This window comes from Puntigrus tetrazona, chromosome 25, assembly GCF_018831695.1.
Source record: "Puntigrus tetrazona isolate hp1 chromosome 25, ASM1883169v1, whole genome shotgun sequence".
NCBI classification, from domain to species: domain Eukaryota; kingdom Metazoa; phylum Chordata; class Actinopteri; order Cypriniformes; family Cyprinidae; genus Puntigrus; species Puntigrus tetrazona.
The window spans coordinates 11,595,904-11,614,455 of NC_056723.1; the positions used below are offsets into that span (position 1 = coordinate 11,595,904).

General features: G+C 40.2%; 1 protein-coding gene across 1 annotated transcript; it reads left to right on the forward strand.

The window, feature by feature from the left end:
- Nucleotides 1–15,050: 15,050 nt before the first annotated feature.
- On the forward strand, nucleotides 15,051–17,370 carry foxb1a (forkhead box B1a). Its single transcript, XM_043227316.1, has one exon. The coding sequence runs from the start codon at nucleotides 15,577–15,579 to the stop codon at nucleotides 16,468–16,470; it is 894 nt and encodes a 297-aa protein (XP_043083251.1). The 5' UTR covers nucleotides 15,051–15,576; the 3' UTR covers nucleotides 16,471–17,370.
- The last annotated feature ends 1,182 nt before the right edge of the window (nucleotides 17,371–18,552 follow it).

Sequence of the window (18,552 nt, forward strand, 5' to 3'; positions counted from 1 at the left end):
AAATATTTCCAAAGACTTCATGGGATGTGTAAAAAGTTGCCATTTAATGCAAATTTACCCCCAAACTTCATCCTTACAAATAAATAAATTCCTCTTGATTTTAATTAACCCTTAACTCGGCTAACAGACAGTTTAACTGACAATATAATTATGTAGTTTGGCAATTACAATTTTACTATCTAAAGACTGATGGAGATGTTCACTCTATTTCATTCTAAATGAATTAATATATATTTCATATTTTGTATTTAACCCCCAATTTGGTTCACTGACAGTTTAATTGACCTAAAATATATAAAAGTATAGATATTATCTGTTGTTTTGTCTGGTGGGTGATTAAATGTTCAGTCATACTAAAAACGTTTGTGATGCAAACACTTGTCTTTAAGCAATAACTCCACAATTGCAATCTCTTTCATAATTTACTCACTTTCTTGTTGCTCCAAACTTTAGCTCTGTGGAATATATATACAACATACATGTATGTTTTTAGCGGCAATACAAAGAAAATCAATGGGGTCCAAGGCTGTTATGGATCTATTTGACCTCCATTGTATAAACAAAAAGAGTTCAAATGAACAAATGATTGTCTTTTGCGATCTCTTTTCTGTGCCACAAGTCACACTTTGATAACATTCAACTTCCCACAGGTGAGCTTCAGCTACGAAAGCTCCATCTTTTGTTCTCTTTTTTCTTTTGTCACTGTTGCTAAGGAAACCGATTTTTGAAAGTCAATTATTTGGGCTTGTAATGGTTTTTTGCCTAGACACGGGAATTGGACATTTCCCTAACTATATGAGTTAGGCCCTTAAAGCTACAGCGGTGCAGGAGTCATACGGAGGCATGGCTGATTTCAAGCATCCAGTGGCACTTGACATTTGTCAGATCTGCTCGCTGTGGTTTTTCCTTCATAACCCCAACACGGCACGCTCCCCCGGCGCTCGCCTGCGCCGTCTCTGACAGAGCAAACGTGATTAGTTTCTCCATTTCTTTTGCATAACAAGTCCACATTCAAAATTAGAACATGATTAGGAGGCAATCAAAATTGGATCACGGAGGTGAAGTCGCGCGGAACAGGCAACTGTCAAATTAGATCTGACATTTTTACTATTTTGCGGGAACAAGATGTCTTTTCAAAGTTTTTAAAGCTTTGCCGATGACTACTGATACCGAAGAGCAAGAAAAAGTTATTACTTTTCAGTTTGGCAGAATGAATTCATTTTTACAGAACCGAATTACTGTAAAATGAATTGGATACGCTTTCTTTTCTAACAATAATCCTTTTTTTTTTGTGATGCATTTCGTGAGTGCGTTTTCTTTCCGTTGGGTTTAACATGGCAAATTGTACTTGTGCCATTAATTCCTAATCTCGGGTTGATTTGCACTCCAGTTGTTCGCCGTTTCGGAGAATGTCATTACACGGGAGGTAATTAGACGAACAGGCCGTACGTCATGATTGTATTTAAAAGAGAGTAAATCCGTTGAACCATAATCTGTGATTGTACTGCACATAAACCGTAAATAGAGGAGGTATTGACCTTTAGAATCGTCTAGCCGACATATTGTTTTGCGTCTGTGTCATTTTTATGCTGTTTTTATTACTAGAACCCCTGACACAAGGTTATTAAAATAACCTCTACAGAATAACAGCACTATTCCTTTCAAATACTATCTATCTATCTATCTATCTATCTATCTATCTATCTATCTATCTTGTAAGGAAAAATGCTAAATCTATATTATATAAAAATATATATTATATTTTTCTTAAAATCACAAATATCAACAAAAAAACATAAAATCAAAAAAGTGCATGTTTTTCTATTCTACACAAATATATTCTCAGTTGCAACTCAATAATAGATGCATGAATCGTATTTAAATATATTGCACATAAACATAGCATAATTAAATATATTTTATTGGATTTACCCACACGTGCCTCTTTAAAAAGAATTTTAAATAAATAATTTGCATTAATTTATGCAACAAAAAAAAGATATTCAGAGGTAAGTTTTTTTGTTGTCGCCTTAAATCACCCAAAATAATATGTGATTCCGATGTTTTGTTTTTAATTAGTAATTTATTTTTATCATATCACAAACATCGCAGACTTCTAAAATCAACAACCAAAGCAATACTAATCGCTATTAATTTTGCAAATATATAATGTATTATTACTCACTATTACTCACTTACAAACAATACACACTAAAATAATTGATATTAATAAAAAAAACCTAATCTAACCAAATAAAATAGTAACTTAAATACCTGATTAAATATGCAATTTTTTTATAGTGCAATAATACAAATAAGCGGGTAATATCAGATATTTGTACAGTATATCCATCATTGTCGTCGGTCAACAGCTACACAAATATACATAGTATTTTTTTTTAGGAGCGACGTCCGTCTGCACCGATGGTTAGAAGTAAGCTTATATGATTTGTCTGGGGACCGACTTCCCTCCACCGGCCCCTGCAGGGCCGGACACTCTCAGCTCAGATGTATTATTTATCGCGCCTGAGTTCAGCGGTGGTCCTGATGTCTCAATCACGGGCCCCTCAGAACGCACCGTCTTCACTGACCTTCAAACCACGTCACTGTCCTACGTCTGTTACCTAGTAGCCACCCGTCATCTCCTTTTCCCACAATCCGGCCCCTCTCTCTCTCTCCCTCTCTCTCGATTAGCCCTCCTCGGTTTCAATAATTGACGGAGAGCTCTCGATCGACAGTTTCCTTCTAGAAACTGCCTCCAAACATTATATATGCATTAGACGACTTTTCTTGCGGCAGTCAAGGGGCTCCTTCATATCGTTAGGCGAGATTAAACAAGCCAAGATGGCGTTGTTCGCCATTAGCATTCTTTAGCAGGAAGCCAAATATTCCAGTACTGCCCTTTGATTAGCCATGGATTAATAGTACCATTCCGGCTTCCTCCAATCCCACACTGTTTTCGGCGCAGGTTAGCACATCTTATTATTAAACAAATGAATTAGTGCCTGGAAATGTGTCATGCATATTACCTTGCAGCAGGAGGCACGCGGGGCTGGTCAACTCCCGAGGAGCTCGGGAAAGCGACGGCATGCTCGGTTTGACTGTTTGCCTGGCCCTATTAACAGAGCCATGATTTACCGGGGGCCCCTTGTTTGTGCTCGGGCGACGGAGATGCCGTTAATTCGGGCCGGCGTAAATCAGGCCCAATTAAAGTATTTGGATGTCTGCGACAGGCCCTAACTGCTTAAAATGATACTCGGCTATAAACAAAGACGAGGGGAGGGCAGGGACGGCGGAGGGTGGTCTAACATGAGTTAGCGAGGGGAGGCGCGCCGCATCTTAAATGTAAAGCCTATTGTGTGTTAAGTGGCTAACCTCGTTAGCGCCGCCGCTCGCGCAAAGGGAAAAACGCTTTTTGGAGCCTCTGTGGGGGTGTTTGCAAGCGCTATGTTGTTTATAGGAAACCTAAACTTCGTTCTCAATTCACGTGTTTGTGCACACTTGGTGGGTTCCCGAAGCAGTCGTCGCATTCGGATCAACCAATCTATACCACGATCTATACCATGTTTTTTTTGTCTGGAAAACATGTCAGAAGCATGCGGCCCTTACAGCATCATTCACTTTAGCAAACATTTTAGTCACCTTTAGCCGTCTGTCTTTTGGTTATTTCTTTTTTTATTTTAGTGCTTCAAGGTCAAGCAAATGAAAAATGAACCAGAACATTGCTGTTACTCTTTAAGCACTTTAAGTTAAAGTTCATTCAATTTTTCGTTTGTGTGGTTTTGCCATTTTTATTACTCTGTTTCTAATTTCTACAGTTATTATAGATTTTTAGTTATTGCTTTGTTATTTTAGTACTTACAGATGAACTAAACGGAAAAGAAAGCTGACAGATATGTCAGAAGCAATGATTCATTCATTTTTTTTATTACAGTTTTTGTACATTTTTATTAGTCTTTTTGTAATTTTCTGTTTCACTTTAATTTAGCTAATATTTCATTTATGTTTTTTAGTTTGTTTGTGTTTGTAATTTACATTAGTCTATATGCTTTTATATTTATTAGCTGCAGTTATTTTAGTACTTCACGTTGAACTAAATGAAAAATACAATTGTTTCAATGATATACTACTGTAGTTTTTGTTAATATTTTGAAATAGTTTTTAATTGTAATATTTTCTTTAATTTTAAATCAATTTTTTATATCTACAGTATATTTTATATTCTGTTTTGTTTTCATTTATTCATTTTTTTGATACTGGTTTATTTCATTTCAGTTATTTCAGCTCTTTTATTAAATGAAAATTAAGTGTTGATTTTTCAACAAATTAAAATAAATGAACATTATTTTATTTCACGTGACATTCGCTTTATTTAAAGTCAGGATTTTTTTTACATTTATTTCATGGTTTTAGTTTTAGTTAACTATAACAACTATAACGAATATTTAGAAAATATATTCAATGTTCTCCACGGACTAGTAAAAAGATGAGACGTATATAAACATATGCACGTATGCAAGATATGTAACGTATCAAAACGTGCTTTTTTCATTCAGAAGGGCTTTTCCATCCAACTGAGCCGATTCTGTGTCTAAAACGCAGCTAATGTCACAGCGATCATCTACAGTCCGTTCTCTCCCGTCCCCTACAGACGACCGGACCCGGCTGGTTTCTTAAAACACTTTTTTTTCCGTATCTGAAATATGTATCCGCTGCTCATTATCCCATTACCTGCCCTTAGGATACTCTTCACATTGTCCTGACATAAAAAAAGGTGTTGTTGTTTATCAGCGCGGTAAACACTAATTTAAGCAGGGGTGCGTGGCACGCGGCTGTGATCTTTAGCGGTTTTAGTGGCGTCCTGGGAGACCGAGACGTCCCTCGACGCGTGAGATGAAAGATAGATGGAATGCCCCCTCGCCTGGTCCCAGTTGGCTAAGTGCCTCTCGCTCATTACCAAGGTCTCTGTGAGCATGTGGGCCGCACAGAGCCGCCCAGCCTCTCCTGATCACATTAAAAGCAGAGCTCAGCTGATGACGGCATGCTGTTTACCAGAGTTCCCCTCTAAGACAGGAAGTGGTATCGAGGAGGTGCGAGAGATGAGAAGAGCGGGGTCTTAACCGTAACTTGTCTTTTGAGGTTTTGGGGACATTGCACGCGTGTGCGTTGACTGTTGTGCCGGCGATCACTGTCAAGGTCCGGAAAAGTACGAAAGACTTTGCCAGAATAGCCCGTCTGCCATCGGTGGTTCAACCGTAACGTTAAAAAGCTTTTTCGTGAACAAGGGAAATAAAATAACGACAAAGTCACAAGCCTCCCGGTTTTCATCCAAAATATCTTAAATTGCGTTCCGGAGACGAATGAAGCTTTGACGGGTTTGGAAGGACATGATTAATGAGTAACTTTCATTTTGGGGACTCCTTAAATCTCCGTAGGGACTCAAATAAACTGATGTAAGGAATCAGACGATTTCTTCGGTTAATTTGAGCAAGGACTCAACTGAATCAAATGGTTTGTTGCAAGGGTTTAAAATTCAATTTTGCGAGGACTTGAAATGAATCGAAGTCGCCAAGTGAATCGGCGCCGTGATTCAAATCGAATCCGCGGGGTTTCAAATGAATCTATGCAATGCGTCAGATGAACTGGTGGAGGGATTCGAGGTTAATTTGTGCAGGGACTCGAAGATAGGAATCAAATGAACTGGTACCTGGATTCAAAATTAATCCGTGGAGGGTTTCAAGTTCATCTGTGTGCAAGGAAACGCATTCATTTGTGTAAGGACTCCAAGGAATCTTTGCAAGGAATCAATACGAACGGATTCAATATGAATTTATTTAGTGACACAAATAAATCAATGCGATGAAATCACATGAATCGTGAGAGGATTCGAATTGAATTTGTTCAGGGAGTCAAATTAACTAGAACATAGGTTTTTTTTTTTGCATGGATATTTTAAATTTTTTTCATTTTTAAAGATTCAAATGAACTGAATGATACTTTCTCAGCAAGTGTATGTAGGGGGTGACTCAGCAAAATCGCATTTTATTCGAAAGTGAACTGGGTTTGATCTTGTGTGACCCACGAGCACTCTGTATATCTGCGCGTATGTGTGATCGTGGCTTTAATGATGCTTTGTAAGGATTGCAGTCAAAATAGAATGAAGGATGATCTACGAGGATTTGATCGTGTTTCACGTGACGCGCTGCGTTTGAGAAAGACTAGGCAAGTGACTGAAAAGGTCTCAAGGGTCAAAGGTTAAGTGCGCTCAAGAGACCCTCAGGCCAGCTCTGAGTGTTACAGTTCATTTCATTTAACCAGACATATTGATTCATGACATATTTGCATATTGTGTGTAACTGAGAATACCGAGAAAATATTAATCAACTTTTCTATTTTGCCATCTCTATCACGTGTGTATTCTTGTTCGTACTTCAATAAATAAAGAAATAAATATACGCACAGGACGTGATGTGAAAAGGTCAGATGTTTGTTTAATGATAAATCGTATAAACTATGAAGCTACATCCGGCAGCTGTTAAAATAACATTAGAATGATTATAGAATAATTATGAATCCTTATATGATATATATTTACATCCGTTTGGAATGAAGTCCAAGCATCAGCCATCGCCAGCCCCTCTCTCCTCCGGGATTTACTCACAGACTGATGATTGGCTGCAGATCCATCAATCAATATCGCTTGTTCATAAACCCCACCTTCCAGGGACGTGAGACTTTTTGCGCTCTGTGTTGTTTGTATTTGTAAGTATGCACGAAACGTGAAGCTAATGAATATACAATTGCGATGCTTAATAGTGTTTTGTTGTTATTAAAAGCTGCAGAAAAACACGTTTAACACTTTATTGTCATTTTGAACCCCCTGCTTTTAACCCCTGGTTTCACATTTGTACTTCAGAAGAGCTTTTTAACTTGAACCCTGGGTTTTTGTGAAACCCTGCTGCCGCCTTCAGACTGTGACGAAAAACACGTGAACTTGCGTGAAGAAAAGGTTTTAATCTTACCTTTAAAGTCCAAACATGTTTACTTCATAGTCTGACATAAATAGTAGCTACACTGTAAAATATTACTGTGAATTTAATGGTAAAAAACTGTACAAATGCTAGAGGAAAAAACTGTTAGATAATAAATATACTGTGAAAAACTTTATTGGACACTACGTGGCATTTTATGGTAGTAAGTGGAAAAAAAATACATTATTTACAGTGAACAACCGCAAATTGACAATATTTTTTGTTTTGTTTTTAAGTAAATGTTTCTTCTTTTCTTTTTTATCAGGGTTGTACATTACTCCAAATGTTGCCAAATTGATGTTTATTACATTATTTCAGATTTATTACATTATTTCAGCAAGTCTCAGTTGTATATTAATATTTAAAAGCTTTGTTTCATCATGCGATTTTCTTTTGGTCAGTGTATTACAAAATGACAAAACTGATTCCAGTGCTTCAATAGCTTGGTATATTAATACTATACTATACTATCAGTTAATAAAAATTACAGTATTGAACTATAAATTTAAGTTTGCTTGTAAAAACCCAAAACATTGCTACCATATTTTCACTGTAAAATTCTGGCAACCACAGCCGCTGTTTCTTTTACCATAAATTGTACATATTTTTTTACAGTGTACTGCGATAATGCAAAATGGTAGAGATGTTATGTAATTGTAGTTAATGTCACTGACATTGAAAATATGAAAATAATCCAGCGTTTAAAATGAAATTGTAGTTTACGAATGCCCTGCAAATAAACAACAATCCTGCAAAGAACAACAGCAACGTGTCTTTTTATGTTGAATTGAAATACAACAAAAAAAAATCTGTATATTTTGAAATATATTTATTGCTTTCATTAGTACCAAAACATAGTTCATTACAAAAACAGGTCACATGCTGCATTAGTCCAATCAATGACACTGACAGCAAAATTATGCAAAGAAAAGCATTAACCCGGTGTTTGAACGGAAACGTACGTTTTGAAATAGCTAGGACTCTGTTTACCCGGGTTAACTGTCACAACTGGAAATGTGATCTGAACTAGTTTACGGTTTTCACTCCGAATAGCTAAGCTGTGAAAACCCACATATCCTAGAACAGGCCGCTCTGTTAATTACGTTTATAGTAACATATTATTAAAGCAGTTTCTCCCCGGATGTCTTTGCCATTCGCTGTTATTTAACAAGCTGAGCTCGTTAAGTGGCTTCGCGTGACTAACTTATCGGTTTGGAAGGTACAACATCCAATAACAAACCGGTACACAGCGTCCCTGTGGCAGTCATGAATTATGCAGAGATGTGTAACACACACACACACACACACACACACATTCCTGGTCACACTCAGTAGCGCAAACATGGGCCCCAGGTAGAGCGCTCATCACTCCTGCTGTTCTTCTCCATATGGACCCAATGAACTGGGGAGAGCTGAGACCCTTCATAAGCACACGTTCCACCTCACACACACACACACGCGTCCACACGGGGAGATAGACAGGTGTCGTTCATTTAGCAGCGCTTGCCAGCTGTGTGTCAGCGTTGTGTGCCAGATGTCTTTTAGACACAGGTGGATGGGGTAAAGACTTCACAGGCTCTCGCCTTCCCGTCATTCTTTCTCTCTCTCTCAGTCTGATTCGTCACTCCATAATGAAGTACGCATGCATCGGTGTGTGATGAAGGTAGGCCGAGGGTGGGCACTGTGGTAAACGTGGGAGCTCTCCGTGGTGCTGAAAAACATCCGGCTGGAAATCGGAGCATGGATAGGCTGGTGTGGAAAAGTTAGTTCGGTGGTACTCTAGTGTCTTGCTGTTTTAAATGTATGTTTTAAAATAACTGTAATCATAAAAATGATTTACAGAAGATACTTATTATTATTAATTCGATGAATCTGAAACAGTATTTACATTCATTATAATTGATTCATTGTAATAGACAGACGGACGATAGATAGATAGATAGATAGATAGATAGATAGATAGATAGATAGATAGATAGATAGATAGTCTAAAGTAAATAGAAATTAAGCATAAGTATGAGATCATTGTTTTATTATTATTATTATTATTATTATTATTACTACCACTACTACTACAACACGTCTCCACAATTAAACACACACACACACAAAGCCCTTGTTTATATTGCCCTGTATTGTAATCCACAAGCTCAGGATCCTGTTTATGTAATTATACAGAAAGTAAATAAAGTCATAATATGCAAATAGCTGATTCATTACTTCCACTTTATTGCTTCTTTCGCTACTTTAATACCACTGCTGCTAAAACAATGAAACTGTACGAAATTTCACATCTGTATTTCGAGCTCATATGGAGTTTGGTAACTCACGCGCGCAAATAAATGCCATCTGTTGGGATAAGAACCGAAATAAGGTCAAGTGTTAATTCAGTTCTCAGTAAATCTAACTGCATTCTTGCTCCCACCTGATGGCCGAAAGAAGAACTACTATCTATCTATCTATCTATCTATCTATCTATCTATCTATCTATCTATGTCTGTCTGTCTGTCTTTTCTTAGATGTATAAATGCATTATAGCTCCAATTAAGCCGCCTTTTGTTTGCGTATTTCCCCCGTTTTTGAAGGAGGAGGGGAAAAATGGCCTGGACAAATGAGTCTTGACCGGCCTTTTAGTAAAACCCCTTTTGATTCCCTCAACGTCCCCAACTACACTCAATTGAGACATCCTCCACACCTGATGTGCTGTATAATGAATGCCTAATTTATGTAATTAGTCCATTAACTGTAATCCCAGCATATGTTCGGCGTGCCCTGAAGGCGTCGTTCTCCCAGGTACTTCTTTTTGATGTCACTGAGAAGCAGCTAATTAATTTTGCATGCATACTAATACGGGACTCGGCTTAGCGGCTCACCTTTGTATTTATCGCTCTAACCTTTTCGGATGAAATCCTGCAGAGAACAACAGCAACGACGGCGCGTCTTTAATGCGGGATCGGGCATATTTTAAAGCGCATTTATTTATTTCACTCTAGCGCCCGTGTCGCAAGTCCTCTATCGCCGTGGGGGACTAAAACGACGAGGCATAGTTAGAAGCGTTACATTGCGCGTACGTCTAATGGGCGTTGAGCGTCTAAAATAATCGTTTCTTGTGTCTGAAGCCACAAAAGCTGAGCTCGGTCTGGAGTACGCGTGTATGCAATTGCACCGTGGTTCCTTTAAGTTAAGTGATGATACAGCTAACAAACCATAAGCCCGTAATTAAGACAAAGTCCATCAAGCAAATGAGGGCAGTGTGAGATAATAGCGTTTAACTGGATTGGCGCGCGAGCCCCTCCCCTACAGTTTCTCCCGCCACTAAAGGCTTTTGAGCATCGTAATGAGAGCCCTCTGTCTGCTAATTAATTGACATTCTCTTGAATATTCATACGCCACATCACAAATACGCTCTTAATTGCACCGTAAAGCATCTCGGGGGAAGCGGATCGCCGCAGACTTCATTAAAACAATGCTCGGAAAGGTAGGATGTGTCGGATGTAAAGGTCCGACAGGTTACCCGCGACTGTAAAAACTACATACGTACGAGTTTCGAGCACCTGATCGGGGTTTTCCCGGCAATAACGCACGATAAACGCGCGCATACATCAATAAAACAAGCTTGCTTTCTTGTTTTGTTTCCGTTAAAATCGTCTATTATTGCGAATCGTGATGCTCTGTTGTTGGCACAGTGTCTCGAAATAGGCATTTCGATGACATGTTTATTCAAATGTTTGCATTAACAATGTCAATTACACCGCCAGCCATTGCGATTTGTTTATTCATTAGTTCGTCGGTAAATCCACATTGCCCGCAGAAAGATGAAGTTAATAATGCGATGAAATACACGTGGAGTTGACGGAGAGCTCGGCTGGGTTCTGCTCGACAGCGACTTGACATGCACTGACTAAATAATAATGATAATTATTATTATGTTATATATTATAAGCCGGTAATGCTTATTGCATCTGACGATATTCAGTCATAAATGATTTCGTATTTCGAAACGACTTTCGTATGCGTTTTCAATTTGTAGATTAATATTCATTTAGTTATTCATATTCTTTCGTGGGTCAAGAAACGATTGTCAAAAAAAGACTGCGGCTGTAATCTACGTCGCATAAAAAGACTGTGCTTGTTGGTATTATACTTATATTAAAAAGCAAAGCGTTTTTATTAATAATACTATTTTTAAATGATTGTAGTCTTATTATAATATATATATATATATATATATATATATATATATATATATATATATATATATATATATATATATATATATATAGCCTGCGTGCTATTTAATTGCACAGTGACCATCTAAAAAAAAAAAAAAAAACTGACCCTTTTTATAGGACTCTTTTTCTTTAAATAATACGTTTCGCCTAATGTGCCTTTTTTGAAGTCAGGACCACATTGAAAATAAAGACTTAATAATATATATAGTTTTACGTTTAAAAAAACGTTATTGTATACATTGTTGTTTGTTTGGGGTGTTTTTGTAACCTTCATATGCGCCATAAGTTCTTGCACGGTTTCGCCTCCATTGCGCGGAATTAAAGGGCAAGAGCGCAAAGTTTCTCCCCCGTCCCTCCTTTTTTTTTCCTGGGTGGCAGCATATCCCAAAGTTGATTCAGTTTGACAATATTGTTTTGCTATCATTCGCTGCCTCACAATGAATGGCATCGATCCTCTTTTAACAACATTTGTTTCCTATTGTGCGGCGGAGGGCAGACGTGTGAAAGTGGCTGTTTGATTCTCTTTTTCATCCGCGTGACCTCGGCCTTTGTGTCCCATCGCCCTGGGAATGTCACGCCTCGCTACTCTACTTTAAGATGCTTCAGAAAGTGCCTTTGTTTTTCTGCCTTTTTCAGACGCGCACAAAATTGTTCTCGGTCGCCCCCCCCCCTCCCAGCTGTAAAAGATACTTAAGGCTAGAGCCCCCGGTTCACGAGTGCAATGCAATTTGGCTTAGACCGACCTTTGTTCGGCTTGTACAAATGACCGAACTCGCTCGCACATTATACAGTTGATCTACTGCTGCGGGGACTCGAGCCATTCAGGAGCGGCGCTGGCATTTTTTGCAGCGAGAGCCGCCCGGGCCCTGCGCTCGGGGCCGGCGGGAAAGAAAAAAAAAGCAGCAAATCTTCGGTGAACAAATACGCGCGGCTCGTCCTCGTCACATTGGTTAACCGTTAAGTTAAGGACAAAGCTGATTTCCGTGACAGCTGCCGGAAACCTTACCCCGCGGAAAAAAAAACGGAGAAAGTGCAATGAGTTGGGTGGTCCCTCGTCACAGGTTGATACTGTGCCATTGTGAGGTGATTAACTGTGAAAACATTTGCCTGCGCTTCTGTGGGATCGGCGGAGGAGCGCGCGGGCGACCGGGCTCATTTGCATAATATTGCGAATAGATTTTGCGCGGTACGCGCGCGATGAAAAGATTCGGGAACGCTTTGCGTTACAGCAGACCCGAGAAGGGCCGTCAAAAATAATAAAATAAATAAATAAATAAAAAACGAGACGGTTAAAACGCGCCCTCTTATTTAGCATTTATATCATAATTGCGATGCAATTGAGAAAATTACATTCGATGTTCGAATACGTTCCATTTGATGGCTTTTAATAAAATGGAATTATTTTGGACAGCTGCATTTTATCAGCACGAAATTATAAATGTCTGTGTTTTAACCGAGGTCTTAACGCCAGTAAATTCGCGGCGGACTAATCTGCGAACGCCGAATCAAAGTTTGAAACAGGCGGCTCTCGCAAACCGTCTGAGCCCAGAACATAAAGCAATGTATATTTTTGGGAAAAGGTAACGCGAAGCGCGGCTCGTGTCGGCGTTTGTTATTTTCGAGCGCGCGCGCTTTCTTTCCTCGAAGACTAGGAAAGTCGCATAGTTGTTTTTTTCTGTTGTTTCTTGTCTGGGTAAACATTTGGGCAGAGAAATAAATAGTTTTTATAAGCGGCGCGCGCGCGCGCACGCACGCACGCTCTCCCTCTCTCTCTCTCGCGCTTGAAGGCGTCGGATACTTTGTGTCGCGCCGTCAGAATGGCGGATTCATTGAAGAATACTACTTGCTTTTTCACCACCTCGGCGTTGCTTCCCTCAGAAGAACTCTGGAAAAACTTCATGTGAAAGAAGCCTGGAAAATCGGAATCCTTTTGGCCCTTTTCTGTCAATACACAAGCAGAGGAATGACAAGTTAAAAGAAGTACTTCGCGGCGCAGCGAGAAGCTGCATGACTTCCTAGCTTGGAAAGAAAGTGTTTCTGAGACGGTGATTGTGTGGCAACCAAGGAAACTATAACGCTTTGCTTGGTACTTTCCTCCTGTTTTGTAAATATTAGCTGCCTGGTAAAAGTCTTTTCTCTCTCTCTCTCTCTCTCTCTCTCTCTCTCTCTCTTCCCGCGGTTTATACAGACCTTTTCCCTCCTGCATCTTCCAAACAGGCATCAAAATAAACAATGCGTATCGCTTCTAATCACTTGTATGGTTGATTCTATTCGCGATCCGTCAGAGCAGTCAGGGGTCTCATTGGTGGATTTATGGCGGAAAATTTGCATAAATTATGAGCAAATCCGCGAGCTCGTGTGTGGTCCATCGCATTGCAAACTCGCCAAGCGGAAAGGTGGCCCTTGGTGAGCCTTGAAAAAAAAAAAAAAAAAGCTTGAATGGCCATTGCTCAAAATAGGCTTCCATTTGGTTTTCACATTCATATAATTGACTTATGGATATTTTATACAGTTTTCACAACGCCACTCTGAAGGCTTTATTTGCATATGTGAAGTACTTTTCAGTTTGCTTTACACGAGCACAAAAGCCCGCCTGGCATCATGAAGTTTCATTTCAAGAAGGGTTTTTTTTTGTTTGTTTTGTTTAAATGTTTGCACTTTTTCCCGGGTCGTTTTAACTTCCGCGGCTTTTGGGGAAAACATCTCACCATTTAATTCGAAATAAAAAAAAAATCAAATCATCCTATGTTGGAAACCCCAATGTGTACAGAGGTCCTGTCTTTTTTTAATATTTATCCTATCGTCGGCGTTGTGAAGAGGTTTCTCGAGCGTTGCTGTTAATGTGGTAGAATGTGCTCGCGCATTTAAACCCGCAATAATGAGATCCGGCCACATCTTTAAAATTAAGCGAATATTAATCAATCAAAAAAAAAAAAAAACGCTTTGATGATTTGTTCACACTTTAAAGTGTTAATGTGTATTTGCATAAGTAAGCACCGTGTAATACTAATGAACTATGTGTAATTATTTAGTAGCCGCTTGTGAGCGCGCATTGTCATTGTTATTAATTGCAAAGTAAATAGCCCATGTTTTCATCGCTGTACCGTAACATTTTTGTTTCCATCCATCACGTTTGTCAAAATCATTTTACCAAATTGTCAGATAGGTAACAAGGTCGAAAGCGTGCGATAAAATGATGTCGCTTGAAGCTTAATTAATAATAATAATAATAATAATAATAATAATAATAATAATAATGTAGTATTTTTATATAGTGTTATTATAGTAAGATACGTGCACATTCACCTTAAAGCGTTGTCGTGATTTAACACACATCGCCCGACTGTATGAAACATTAGCTCATTTCGTAGTTGCTAATAAACATATGCTTATGGGCTAAATGACATATGTATGACTCCCTCGGCTCATTATAATAACGAGGCGCTCAGGTTAGTCATGTGGAAATACACGGAGGAAGAAAAAAAAAATGTGTCGCTACACGGTTTAATTTGCCCTCCACATGTTTACGTCGGGACGCGATTGACATTTTCGCTCTAAAGAGGCGTAACAAAGCCGGCGAAAGTCATGCGAGCTGTGTCGTGACAGCGAGACAAGCAAAAAGTAACTGTGACGATACAATGCGAACTGCATGCAAGTTCCAGCCAATTTCCATGTCAAACATCCCATTGCTCAGTAGCTCCATTTGTACGTGTGAATTGTAGACCAAGCACCCTACGAAGCGCGCAGAAAGGTTCACACACATACCTTCACACACTGTTACCGGGTGCCATCGCGGTTCAATTCCGGTTGCCGAGCCTTTTCACCCCTTTGCTCTGTCTTCAAATGGAAATGATTTCTATTGGCCCAAGGTGTCCATGTAAATAGGTGTAAATGAAACCAGATTATGCCTTTCTCCCAGCCCCCCTCCTCCCAGGGCGATTGTCATGTGATAGCAAAGAAGTGGCACATTAATGAAGCGCCTCTACAGGGGTCTTTTCTGCCCATGTCGCCACATAAAACTATCAGATGGTTAGAGGAAGGACATGGAGGCAGCCACTTAGCTCTTAGTCTTATCAAGAAAGACGGAGAGAGAGCGAGAGAGAAAGAGAGAGAGAGAGAGAGGATCTGGTCCGTTCAAGCTGGCCTGGGAAGAAGGAAACCCTACTACTACTTCTTTCTCGAGTTCGCAGCAGCAGAGAAGTAGCGAACTTGCAGGAAGACAAACGGCGCTCTTCAGAGAGAGAGAGAGGGCGAGAGAGAAAATAAACGAGGACAGACTTCCAGTTTGAATTCCAGCGCAGAATTTGGACAGCATGCCTAGACCCGGGAGAAACACATACAGCGACCAGAAACCGCCGTACTCGTACATTTCCCTCACCGCGATGGCCATCCAAAGCTGCCCGGAGAAGATGCTTCCGCTCAGCGAGATCTACAAGTTCATCATGGACCGCTTTCCTTACTATCGGGAAAACACCCAGCGCTGGCAGAACTCCCTCCGCCACAACCTCTCGTTCAACGACTGCTTCATCAAGATCCCGCGGCGCCCGGATCAGCCCGGGAAGGGCAGCTTCTGGGCTCTCCATCCCAGCTGCGGCGACATGTTCGAGAACGGGAGTTTCCTGCGACGCCGCAAGCGCTTCAAGGTGATGACATCCGAGCACCTGGCGCCCAGCAAGCCCTCGGACGCTGCCCACTACCTCCAGCAGCACGCCAAGCTCCGGCTCAGCGCCCTGGGCACCCACCTCCCCCAGATGTCCAGCTACAACCTGGGAGTGTCCCAGCCGTCCACGTTCAAACACCCGTTCGCCATCGAGAACATCATCGCCAGAGAGTATAAAGTGCCGGGCGGGCTGGCGTTCTCCACCGGGTACCCTCTCCACAACCAGCTGACCACGGCCTGGCCCCATATGTACAGCACTAGCGTGATGGACAGCGCGGCGCCCATCTCCATGGCCGGCAGCGATTATAGTGCCTACGGCGTGCCCATCAAGTCGCTTTGCCACGGCGGACAGACCTTACCGGCGATCCCCGTCCCGATCAAGCCCACCCCGGCGGCGTTGCCTCACCACATCCCCGCTTTCCTGTCGAACTCTCCCCAGTCGCTGAGCCCGACCTCCCCGCAGACAGCGACCAGCCAAAGCAGCCCCGCCACCCCGAGCGAGACCCTGACGGGCCCCGCGTCGCTGCAGTCGGTCGCGGTGCACTGACACCCGCACTCCCGGTGGACACCTGTACTCCAAAGTCGAATTTTAACTATAGACCTTGAGCGAAAAAAAAGAGAGAGAGAAAGAGAGAGAGAAAAGAACACTGGCTATACAATCAAGGCAAGAGCTATCTATGTCGCAGTGATGTTAATTTATGTGTGTGTCGTTCAGATTTTAAGTGTTGCTTTCGATGGGTCCGATCGCGCGGATCGACGCGGATGCCATGTTGTAAAATGAAGAGTTTTTACATTTTAAATATCCAGAATTTACGCGTTCGTCCGAATGGGTTCCGCGTTTTGCAGGTCCTCGCACATTATCTTATAATAACTGTTAGCTAATTTGATCGTGCTAAAATAGGCTGAAAATGTGCGTAAGTTGGAATGCTCACTATTTTTTATGTAGTTAGCAGTCATGCTACTAACGTCCTAGAGGACTAAACTTGTCTCAGTCTGCAAAACCAAATACTATACTTGATCTAAAACACACACACACACACACACACACACACACACACACACACACACACACACACAGGTACAGTACGCCACAACGGCAAACTTGAAAAAAAAGTTGAAATAGTTTTAAAGGATAGGGTCTTCAAGTAAATATGTGAATAATTGCGAATAAGTGATATTGAATTGTGTCCGATGCACTTTTTAGTTAGATGTTTTACATTATATTTTGCAGGAAATGTTTCGTGAGCGTTTAATTTAAAGCCGTGGTGACCATGTGTATTAAATGCCGTACATTTGTACTTTTTGTTCAGATATAAAGCATGCCTTTTCCGGACTTTGTGTTGTTTCGCTGCAAGCATGCGTGCTTTTAAAAGATGTGCAAAACGTCTGCATTAAATTATAAACTTGGTCATCAGAATATTTTTTCATTAAAAATTGTGCAAACATACATTCCCTCTTGTGCTCGTTTGTGAATTCAGCTCAAAACGCTCAAAACGCAAAATTACATAAAAAAACACAATTATTATTCTTATCAAAACTACTATTTCTCTTCACACACTTTGCTTAAGTGAATCTACCTTAATTCATCCGCAGGCCTACTTAATCCTAATGAACAGTATTTTCTTCATAGGCTTTTCTTTTCGTTTTGAGACAAATACCTGTGCGGTGTTTCCTGAACATGCTAATCGACACGAGTCCGCAGGTGAGCGCCGCTCCTCGAGGAAAAGCGCGGCCGACGGACTGGAATAAATGAATGAAGCTCTTGATTAGGATGCATGAAGTTACTGTGCCGCAGTCACAGCACACACAAGCAGACTCATTCATCGGCTCAGACGCTCGCTCCAAGCCTTTGCGTTTACATCTCACGACAGAAATACGCAACGCTTAGTTTATTTCTAGAAAATTTTTACTAGATTTTATATGTAATGTTTCCTCATTAATCTATTATTATTATTGTTGTTGTTGTTGTTATTATTGGCGTTATTATTATTATTATTATTGGGTAGAATTAAATTCTAAACTAACACAAATTCCAAAAATAATTTTCAGTTTAAGTACAATTACTTTTTATGTATAAATAATTTTTAACCTTACTAATATATATATATATATATATATATATATATATATATATATATATATATATATATATATATATATATATATATATATATATAATGTTGCCAGAGACTTTTACACTATGATTTGCCCGCTTTTCAGAATTTTACCTCCTTTTTCTACTCTCAGATTTAACGGGGGGTCCATTGATAAAGGATATGTCGCGGTCAGAATGCGAGGAACAGGTGCATTGTTTGCGTCCCCGCACAGAGAGCAACAGCCTTCTCCGGGATATTAAGCAAATACATTAGAATTCCGTCACTTTATGCAATTGAGCTGATCAAATAAAGGGTCCCCGGCCACTTCATTCACCCTCATTCACTTGAATAGAAAGTGCAAAGAATTGCAAACTTAGACTGGGCCACCGATGTAGATTTAGTCTTTTTTCAGAAAGACAAAAAGGCCGATTTCTCACAAACACATAGCTGACTGGGGGACTAGGAAACGAGTTCTGAGACCCCTTTGGAATTTAAATCCAACCCCTCCCCCTGAGAGACTGTTTGCACAACAC

What these genes read in the sequence shown, in the direction of transcription:
- foxb1a (XM_043227316.1), top strand. Translation starts at nt 15,577, where the DNA reads ATGCCTAGACCCGGGAGAAACACATACAGCGACCAGAAACCGCCGTAC.